The sequence below is a fragment of the Pseudochaenichthys georgianus genome, chromosome 15 (assembly GCF_902827115.2).
Source record: "Pseudochaenichthys georgianus chromosome 15, fPseGeo1.2, whole genome shotgun sequence".
Lineage (NCBI taxonomy): Eukaryota > Metazoa > Chordata > Actinopteri > Perciformes > Channichthyidae > Pseudochaenichthys > Pseudochaenichthys georgianus.
This window is the reverse complement of record NC_047517.1, coordinates 9340705-9352074: the sequence shown is the minus strand read 5'-3', so window position 1 is coordinate 9352074 and position 11370 is coordinate 9340705. Positions and strand designations below refer to the sequence as shown.

Genomic DNA, 11370 nt, shown 5'->3' with positions numbered 1-11370 from the left:
GTCAATCAGTCATAGGCCTACAGAACAGAGATCACATATCACATGGCAAAGAAACAAACATACAGGTACAGAACTTTCCCTATTGCACATACATAATCAAATATAACATAGTAAAGTTATTGAAGATGATGCCATATTTATTGAAGAAACTCCTTGCTGTAGTATGACACACAGGAGACTATTGATGTGTGTAGTGATTGAATATGATTGTATTCTCTTTTTTCGGAGTTGCACTTTGCAGACGGTCCCTGAGCACTCGTTTCTTCTCCGGCTGCGGATAGAGACCAATGTAATGTGTCCAGCTCGGAGGACGGCGCGTATTGGCTTTTTTTTTTTAAATCAAAATGTGATTGTAGTTCGTTGTCAACCTTACCACTGTACTTAGGAGACGTCATCTGTGTCTGAATAACGTTTTGTTCATGAGTTATTGATCCGTGAAATCAGAATCTCCCAATATCGTTCCAACTGTACTGAACTAAGCCAGAAGACCGTCTCATTTCGTAGACCGCTCGGTGTTCCTTCACTATATTTTTATATTTATATACATTTATTTTGGACGAAAATTTAGCGTGAGGAAAGGCAAGTGTGGCGTGAGTACGTGAGATATGGGTTAATTGCGTGACTCTCACGCTCAATGCGTGAGTGTTGGCAGCCCTGGTTGAAGTGTAATTGTATCATTGTATGTATATATCAATAATATGTAAACATTTGAAATGTTTGTTAATGTTGTTAATTATTTTATATGTTGATGCTTTGAAAACATTGTTTCGTTTAACTTGCATGCCAATAAAGCCACTTTGAATTGAATTGAGAGAGAGAGAGAGAGAGAGAGAGAGAGAGAGAGATGGAGAGAGAGGGAGAGAGAGAGAGGGAGAGAGAGGGAGAGAGAAAAAGAGAGAGGTGGGTGGGTGGAGGAGGAGGAGGTGATGGGAGGAGGTGATGGGAGGAGGTTGGGGTGACACCCTTTGCAACAAACCTGCCCACAGTAACAAAGCACGGAGGGGCCGTGATGCTGCGCTGTTTGCGGATAAATGACTTCACTGCGCGGCAGGTTTTCACAGCATGGACAGGCTGCGGACACACACTCTCGCACACACCGTGGATGTGCTGCAGGCTCAGTCTGTGCTTTGGATTGTTTTCAGTATAATTAGAAAATATTCTGAGGTTGAAAATGTAGTTTCCCCCTTCAGGGAAACACGTTTAATATTCTGGAAACATCCGATGTTTTTTCGATGAGCCAAGGACATAAGTAGGTATCACCTCCTGATTCAGCAGAATGTCATATTTGTTTACATATAAATTGGCCCATCCTATTTCAATTGTTAAATAAATGTGCTTTTATCATATTGTCCTGCAGGACCCCAAAAATGGATTTTACTTTGGAGGGGATTAACCCGGTGAATGCACGAGCCCTGCTGGTGGGGTGTCTAACCCTGCTGTTCTCCCTCCACCTGTGGCGCTGGCTCCGGCAGCCCTCGGCCCCTGCCCCCCCCGGCCCTTTCGCCTGGCCGGTCATCGGGAACGCTCCGCAGCTAGGCAAAGCCCCGCACCTGTACTTTGCGCGGATGGCGGAGAAATACGGCAACGTGTTCCAGATCAAACTGGGCTCTCGCGCGGTGGTGGTGCTGAACGGGGACTCTATCAGGCAGGCGCTGGTGAAGCAGGGATTCGACTTTGCTGGAAGACCGGACTTCACCTCCTTCCAGTACATCTCCAACGGGGACAGCCTGGCGTTCAACACCATCACGGACTGGTGGAAGGTGCACCGCAGGGTGGCTCAGTCCACCGTGCGCATGTTCTCCACGGGGAACCCAGACACCAAAAGGATTTTTAAGCACCACGTCCTGTGCGAGTTCAAAGTGCTGCTGCAGCTGTTTGTGAAAAAGACACAGGAGCTGCAGTACTTCCAGCCCCTGAACAACCTGGTGGTGTGCACGGCCAACATCATGAGCGCGGTGTGCTTCGGGAAGAGGTACTCTCACGATGACGAGGAGTTCCAGCAGGTGGTGGGCAGGAACGACCAGTTTACCGAGACCGTGGGGGCCGGCAGCATCGTGGACGTGATGCCCTGGCTGCAGTACTTCCCCAACCCCATCAAAACCATGTTTGATAACTTCAAGGAGCTCAACCTGGAGTTTAACAGGTTCATCGGAGACAAAGTTATCGAGCACCGGAAAACCATCCAGTCGAGCACCATCAGGGACATGACGGATGCCTTTATTGTGGCGATGGAGCAGATAAGAGAAAAATCAAGGGTCTTATCCGGCGGGAAGGACTACGTGCCCTCCACTCTGGGGGATATTTTTGGGGCGAGTCAAGACACTTTGTCAACGGCACTGCAGTGGATCATCCTCATTCTGGTCAAGTAAGCACTCTTTATTATCATAGGCTATAGATAATATTAAGGTTGTGAACTTTTAGGTGACATTCTCCTTGGTTACTAAATGTCAATTACATTTCAATGAATTAAAGAGTGCTAGCAATGATGTGTTTTTGTCGGCAAAACCAAAATGTAGCATCACCTTCATCCAGGGGCGGATCTAGAAAAATATTCATGGGGTGGCAAGAGGGTGGCAGGAGAATTTTTGAGGGGTGGCATCCCCTGAAAGAAATATATGCTGATTTAATCGCAGTCATATCAATTAATGTTAACTTGGAAAGCCACAATATTGATATTTTACCTCAATAACATAGGTGACATTATTGTGGCACATCAGTAAAGCCTTAAATATAAATACACTGAACAAAAATATAAATGCAACACTTTTGTTTTTGCTCCCATTTTTCATGAGATGAACTCAAAGATCTAAAACATTTTCGATATACACAAAATAACCATTTCTCTCAAATATTGTTCACAAATCTGAAAAAATGTGTGATAGTGAGCACTTCTCCTTTGCCGAGATAATCCATCTCACCTCACAGGTGTGGCATATCAAGATGCTGATTAGACGGCATGATTACTGCACAGGTGTGCCTTAGGCTGGCCACAATAAAAGGCCACTCTAAAATATTCTAAAAGGTTTATTATTCTCATCGACTCATCCGTGAGCAGAGCATCAAGTTGGCATGCCTATGACAGCTGAATGTGGCAATTACCATCTTGATCAGCAAAACGCCTCACAAACTTATTAAGATTTAAAGCTATGGTACATTTTGATTCAATGCTGAGTACAGCCAAACTTGACAGGCTCTTCTCTGTCATTGTAGACTGCAAACAGTGGCGGCGCCAGAGTATTTGTGTTGGATAATCTTTGGTAGGGCTAGCCCACAGTGATGGGGCTCAAGTCAGTATTTGCAATGTAATTACATACACGCTCCCCTTGACAGTGAAACGCCACGCGTGAGGTTTAGATTATTTCCCTGTCTCAATCCAAATTGAACTATATGAAATAAAAAGGCACATTTGTCTTGTAGTAAATAAAAAGGGCGACCTGGAGCCAATCCTGCAATTTCCCCACAAGTGAAAGAGTTGAGATGCTGAAAACCCAACACCTGCAGGGGGGTCTGGGAGGATTCTCCCCCAGGAGATTTTTTAAAATACTAACATAAAATACACATTCTGGTACTCTCTTGAGAAGAAAAATAAATAAATCTATTACTCCACGACATATTTAAAAAAATGAATGCCATTTTAGTTTTTTGTTACTTTGTTCTGAAAGCTGAATCTGCTGCTCCTCACAGAGAGAAGAGGAAATAGGCTGTGTGAATGACTTTACATTGTGGATAAGGGTGGATAGCCGCCATTGTTCTGTGTGTCAAAAAGAAAGACAGCCCACACACCTATCAATCATCAAACCGTGGGGTCTTATTTCATTACGTGTTGATTTCTATCAACACGTAATGTTGTATCGATGTATATAGAGATGTACTACAAACAATATAGCAAACGTATTCTCCGTCGGGACTTCCTGCAACAACACCACGCCGTTATCGTGATTCTGATTGGCCAGAAGACATTATCGAAGATGTTCTATTGAGAAGACAATCACTACGTGACAAAAGTCTTCAAAACCGTTTCTAGGATGCACGATATTGGTTTTTTGAAACCGATACCGATACCGATAACTTCCTGCTTCTCAAGACCGATACCGATAACTGATAATACTAGACAATGCATTTCCTGCAGAAAATGCATGCGAATGCTGTAAACTGTGAACATTTATGGCTGAATTTAGCTGAAAATGCAGAAAAAGCTGAATATGTTATTAGCTGAATGGTAGTTGCTTTTAGCTAAACAAATGCAGAAAAAGCTTAATATTTAAAAGAAAGGTTTTAAAAAAGGTATAAACAACAACATGTATAGCCTGGATGTCCTGAAATAGCTGAATAATGTAATAGTTGAATGGGTTCTGCAGCTGAAAATAGGCTGAAGGAGTTAAATATCATATGTAAGTAGTAGTGAATGAATTTGTATTAAGATGAGAAAAGAAAGCAAAAAGGCTTGGGAAACTTTTGAACTAACTTGATGGTGCATGATCTGTCGCCATGGCAATGGCATTTGATGACATCCCATAATACTCTTAGATGTGTTGATGGCTGCATTGTTACCAAACGTGTGAAGTTTTGGGCCATTTCGAGTATTTTCACTGAAGTTATGAGAAAACCGTGTTTCATGGTGAGCATTGTGTTGCCGTGGCAACGGCATTTGAAGAAATCTCAAAACTGTCACGTAGATGTCTTCACGGCTGGACTGTTAGCACACATGTGAAGTTTGAGCACTCTTTGAACATTTGCATAGGAGTTATAGTGACATCATATTTTATGGCGAGGGATGCATTTCCATGGAAACGGCATATGGTGAGATCTCAGATTTGGCGTAGAGCTGTTGAGGCATGGACCGGTGATATACAAGTGAAGATTGGGGGACGATTGGACCGTGTCCATTGGACTTATAGCGACATCATGTTTTATGGCGAGGGATGTGTTTCCATGGAAACGGCATATGGTGAGATCTCAGATTTGCCGTAGAGCTCTTGAGGCATGGACCGGTGATATACAAATGAAGATTGGGGGACGATTGGACCGTGTCCATTGGACTTACAGCCTCATCGTGTTTCATGGCAAGTGGTCTGTCGCCATGGCAACGACATTTGATGACACCCCATACTACGCTTAGATGCATTGATGGCTGCATCGTTATCAAACCTGTGAAGTTCTGGGCTGTTTGGAGTATTTTCACTGAAGCTATGAGAAAACCGTGTTTCAAGGCGAGCATTGTGTTGCCATGGCAACGGCATTTGAAGACATCTCAAAACTGTCCCGAAGATGTCTTCACAGCTGGACTGTTGAAGTCTGCTGCATGTCAGTTGGAGTGATGACATCATCGTGTTCCATTACACAGGTGTTTATAGTTGAGCTAACGAGCTCTGTTGAGATCACAGGTTTCCATTGTTCTGAATGAGAGATAAACCTCTTACATGTGAACGTTTTGTGGAAGAACCGTAACAGGTATCTGTTACATTTCAAAACGTGAAGCATGTCAAGGAAGTTGAGTATCTGAAGTTTAATTTTTGTGTAGTTTCGGGTTAATAATGTGGCCTTTTTGGCAGTTTAACTAAAGGTGTGCGGCTGCTACCGTGAGGAAATATCTGCCTGAAATTACAATGGGCTTCAATGGAGGAATGTTGAACGTTTTATTTCTCAACCTAGGAGAGGTTTTCCTACGTTTTACATGAACAAATATGTCTGAGCAGTGTAGGGTTTGGGAATTATGGCAAGTTTAAAACATTTTTGGGGGAGAATTTCGAGCTGTCCTGCACTCTGTTTTGAGATCAAAGCACTAGACTTAACGAGCTGCTCCATCTAATGTTAAAATCTGAAAAAGGCCTCTCTGCTAAGCTCCAAACTAATTCCAATATCTCAAAAAGTTTAAAAGATATCAAAATTCTTTTATACAAGTTTTATAGCTGAAAGTATTGTGATCATTTGAAAGTTGGAATGAAGTGTCTGGCTGAAATTATGTGGAAGCAGATGCATTTGGCGCAAAGTGTAGGAAAAGTGGATTTGAAGGCATCTCCCATTGACTTCAATGTTAAAAAAAGAGTTTAAAAAGCTGAATATTTCAAAAACTATGAAATATTTTTAAAAAGTTGAAGGTTTCCCATCGATTTCTGAACAGGCTGAATAGTTTAATATTTGAATGGTTTCTGTAGCTGAAAATAAGCTGAAGTTATGGAGTGCCAAAGTATTGGCTGAAATAATACGTTTAAGCGGAATAAAGATTTGAAGCACTATAGTGGAATGCTGTAAACAGCATTCGCACTAAATATAATATATATATATTAGTGCTGTCAAAATTATCGCGTTAACGGCGGTAATTAATTTTTTGAATTAATTGCGTTAAAATATTTAACGCATTTAACGCATGTGCAGAATGGCCCGCCCCATACGTGCCACCAGTGGCAGCGCCAGGGTATGGCTGGGGTAGGCTACACCCATACCAATAAATGGCTTAGCCCCACCATGAAAAATGATGTTAAAGTAAGCAAAATAAAGTCTGCCAACTCGCGCGGAGTAAATTGCACAGACAGCAGTTAGTCAGATTGATTTCAGTAGCCACGGTTTTGAAAACTTTTGTCACATAGTGATCGTCTTCTCAATATAACATCTTTGATAACGGCGTGGTGTTGTTGCAGGAAGTCCCGACGGAGAATACTTTTGCTGTAGTACAGGGGTGCACATAACTGGTACGCAGGTTATGTGCGTAATCTGAAATGCGTACCGTCACTTGTGTCACAAAGTGCATTTGCGTACCGACGTACTTGTGAAGCTTTTCCAGAAGGCGGTTAGATCACCGGACGACAGAGTCGGTCTCCGTGTGCACAGACAGGGCTGCTGTTAACGTCGGTCTGTACAACGGACTTGTGCCAAAACTACGCCAACCGGCTGCAGAGGGAGACTCCCCCCCCCTTCACTGGAGAACTGCGCTAAAACAGCTGATCACAACGTTCACACTCTGTGGTCACGAAGTACTCCACGAGCCGCCGCCGTAGTGGTAGTGAGCAAATGACATGAGCATTACTACTATGAACAAAACAAAGCCAAGAACAGTTTTTACTCTTCAAAGTGACCATATTTATTTTCCCAAATAAAGTTCTTGCCTTTTTCAAAAGCCTCGTTGATTGGTAAAAGCCCCGGTGCCTTTGCAGCTGGCTTTGGATTCGCCGCTAGTTTAGCAGCGCAGGCGTCTTCGTACGCTTTTAACACACCATCGTAGCGATGGCGATGTTTCAGGTGACTAATCAGGTTGGAAGTATTATAGCTCGTTGCCTTCTTCCCTCCTCCTGGAACTTCTGCATTGCATTTGTTAATACAAATAGCAAGGGAACTATCTAACTCTGAAACTTTGAAATAGTCCCATACTACCGACGACATGTTTGTTTACTGTCCTGGGCCTGGCTTCACGGCCGCACACCATTTACGTCACAGCCAGGCATGAGTTAGGGAGCGCTGGATTTGTGAAAAACTTCCCTCTTCCTAAACCACTAATACCACAGTACTGGCAAAACGGGAGGAGCCGAGTGAAAAACAAGCGCCCCTCATCCCAATCCACCCACACCGGAGTATTTTTTTTCTTTTTTTTTACCCAAAAAATAAATTGTATATTATCGGGGCTATTAATACTTTTATCGGGTTTATCGAGATGACGTCATAATTCCTAATATCGGACCGATAATTATCGTGCACCACTAGTTTCTAGCCTTCGGTATTTCCAGTCAAGTGGCTACTGAAATCAATCCCTACTAACTGCTGTCTGTGCAATTTACTCCGCGCGAGTTGGCGGACTTTATTTTGCTTACTTTAACATCATTGTTCATGGTGGGGCTAAGGTGGGGCGAAGCCATTTCTTGGTATGGTTGTAGCCTACCCCAGCCATACCCTGACCGCAAATACCTCATTCCTTCCATCTACTTGGATCCGAATTGAAATGCTTCTCATTTTGCGCTGTCCCCCCGTTCAAAGGAAATCGCTGCCAATCATATTTCCAAACTCGCGCCAGGGGGGGAGGGGTTACAAGTCTCGCGTCTTGTGCTGCATTCACTTGCACTCGGACATTAGAGATTTTCTCTCATAAATGTCCGATGAGCCACAACTTTTCTTTCAAAACAAAGCTGGGGTGGCAAGGCATTTTTCTGAGGTGGCAGCTGCCACCCCGTGCCACCCCGTAAAACCGCCACTGCCTTCATCACAACATTTTTTTGTAGAAAATAAGATCTTTGGCAAACATACGTTTATGACACTTGCACATATTGTTCAGATGTATAACTTTCATAAATAAACATTACCTTTATGATTGTTTTAGCATATATGCAATCGGACAATAAACGCAGGCAATAAACGCAAAAAAAAACATGGTCACATGACCTAAATGTCTCTACCACAACACTTAAGTCTGTTTGTTTGCGTGTGTACATGTCATTGAGCCACTAGTTGGCATTGTGATAGACACTTAAAAGCTTCAAAATTCACAAGTGGGGTATATCCTAACATATTTTATATCCAACTAAACGTTATTATCCCTCTGGCGCGCACATTGCTCACCTGGCACTGTTGCTTCAGTTCTGCTGTGTGTTTCAGACCCAGGGACAACTTTGGCATACCATTTCCTTGGTCTCCCCCTTACCAAACATATTTCTAAAAATGATTTAAGTTAAGCATCCAACCAAACCCATTCCCTGGTTTTCAGACTCAGTCCTGCAGCCCTTTATGAGTGAACCCTCTATAACTGTGAATGTCACATTAAACACAGCTCTCCCCTGTGACTGCAGGTACCCTGAGATGCAGGTGCGTCTGCGGCAGGAAGTGGACCGGGTGGTGGACCGCAGCCGGCTGCCCTCCATCGAGGACCAGCCCCAGCTGCCCTACGTCATGGCCTTCATCTACGAGGTGATGCGCTTCACCAGCTTCGTGCCGCTCACCATCCCCCACTCCACCACCACGGACACCTCCATCATGGGCTACACCATACCAAAGAACACCGTGGTCTTCATCAACCAGTGGTCCATTAACCACGACCCGGAGCTGTGGTCCCACCCGGAGACCTTTGAACCCCAGCGCTTCCTGAAGGATGGGGTCCTGAATAAGGACCAGACCAGCAGCGTGCTCATCTTCTCGCTGGGGAAGAGGCGGTGCATCGGAGAGGAGCTGGCCAAGCTGCAGCTCTTCCTCTTCACTGTGCTGATCTCCCACCAGTGCCACATCACCGTGGACCCCGCCCGGCCCGTCAAACTGGACTACAGCTACGGGCTGACTCTGAAGCCCCACGCCTTCTTCATAGCTGTGACTCTGAGAGAAGATATGACTCTGCTGGAGGCCGCCACCATGCAGGAACCCACGGGCAAGGCTTATTCAGACTCCGAAAAAAAAAGTAAAAATGTATTGTAATCTGTTTACAGCATCAGAATCATAATACCTTATTTACATGGGGGCAAACAGGGATTTGCAACAGTTGCTCCATTTTTGAATAAAATAAAAATAAAATGATTTGACACTTTTTGTTATATTCCATGGAATGCTCTTAACATCCCAATAGCAATGAATATCTTAAGTGCTTTGACAAAAAATCCATAACAAATTGTCATCTGTGGAAGCCGTGGTACTCTAAAAAGCACGACCAATCATCTGAGCCGGCCCGGCTAAAATAACTGGATTGCCTACCTGCCTGTCAGCCTTCTCTGTGTGTTGGAGGAGGGGCTCTGTAAGGAAGTGGCAGATTTTTTCCGGCTGTACGTATTTTCAAATTCTAGCGCACTCGAGCTGGTTTCTCCAAATGTACCTACCCCACCTTTGAGTGAAAATGAGCGAGAAACAGATAACAATACAAAATACAAATAAAGATGTATCGGTACAAATTCTAACACGATAAAGCATTTAATGAATAACAAGGAAGACATACGATTACACAGTACTATAAGCAGATCATAACGCATAATGAATATGTTTCCAATGCCTTATAGACATGGGTGTCATAGAAAGTGTTACCAAATATATAAAACATATGAAGGCTGAAACACAAAAGACTTGTAAACCATAGCTCATGTTTCTGAAACCATAAGCTGAAATCTCAGGCTTTATTCTTATCACTGACTCATCTAAAGTATTATTGTGCCAGGGGGGGATTCTGATGTGGCATTGGTGTGCAAGGACACAAGGACAGAAGTGTGTACACGCCACAAGCAGCCATTTACAATCTGCGTTAGAACTTAGCAATTAGCATCTCTGTTTGATTCGTGGAGGTGGAGGACTGCAGTCAGCTGGAGATCAGCCTTAAAGACCTCAGACCTGTCATCACCGTGGTAACAGGAGACATCAGCTGCTCCGACACACGCTCTGTGACTTTAGTGTGAAAGGATTGAAAGAAACCATCATAGTGTTGTCATACGTTTTTGCTTTCGTATTAAAAGCAAATGTGCACCTCATGTAAATTTGGCCGACATCTTAAAGTTCTTCCTCTTTCAAACTCGCTCTAATTTGAAGGTAAACCATTGACACTGGAGATTTTTAACTTACACATTATATGCTACCTAAGATGAATGAGTCCTTGAACTTAAAAACAGTACGAACACAGTTTTTCATATGCAGTTTTAAAGCTTATAATAGTTACTCAGGAATAACGCCTTTGAATTGTCAATACTATTTGAATGATGAGAGTGATCTGATATGTTCTGCTGTAGATGCAAAGTATACAAAGATTAATATTAGCAGTGTTATGTCTTTTCTCTTCTATTTTCGTTACTCACAAAGGTTTTTGTTTAAGTTGTTTAGAACGCTGCTGTATGGAAAACCCCCGTCATTTATTCTCCATGCATAAGATGCCAGTAACCTTCATGTATCAATCCTCCTGCTGTATACATGGGAGTTGGGGCTGATTATTATTATTATCCTTTATTTGCTGCTCGCACTGACTGTAAGCAGTGGACACAAGCATTGTTTTTGGAAAAATGTCTTTTATTTTTTTAAATAGCAGATGGAATTAAGCAAGTGTTAAAGTCCTGATTATTGTACCCCTTAAAATAATAAAATATAAGAAATCACCGATAAATTATAACAAATCTATTGATGGCCATTTCACTTGCTTACCTCTAGTGCAAGCATTATATTTGTGAAATGACAAATGGCATAGTTTAGTGAGTGAAATCAGAAAGCATTCATGTTCCCTTTTCTCACATGGTCAAATGTTAACTTAATCAAGCCGGTTTAACAGGAACTAGCCTGGGTGAGGACTGTTGAAATTATATTTTGTACAATTAAATAACAATGTTTTTGACAATTGATTCATGTTAAAGTAATTTTTCATATACAAATGTCAGGAAATACTGTTTCAAGCCTCTTTAAAATAGAGATGTTCTATTATTGAAGTGAATATCT

At 42.7% G+C, this 11370-nt stretch overlaps 1 protein-coding gene across 1 annotated transcript; it reads left to right on the top strand.

The window, feature by feature from the left end:
- Nucleotides 1-969: 969 nt before the first annotated feature.
- Nucleotides 970-9860, top strand: cyp1b1 (cytochrome P450, family 1, subfamily B, polypeptide 1). The gene is made up of 3 exons (XM_034099992.2): nt 970-1249; nt 1358-2365; nt 8772-9860. The coding sequence occupies exons 1-3, from the start codon at nt 1233-1235 to the stop codon at nt 9385-9387; spliced, it is 1641 nt and encodes a 546-aa protein (XP_033955883.1). The 5' UTR covers nt 970-1232; the 3' UTR covers nt 9388-9860.
- The last annotated feature ends 1510 nt before the right edge of the window (nt 9861-11370 follow it).

Bases quoted from the DNA above. Each gene is read 5' to 3' on its own strand.
- cyp1b1 (XM_034099992.2), top strand. The intron at 2,366-8,771 runs GTAAGCACTCTT...CTGTGACTGCAG, and splicing joins ATCATCCTCATTCTGGTCAA to GTACCCTGAGATGCAGGTGC.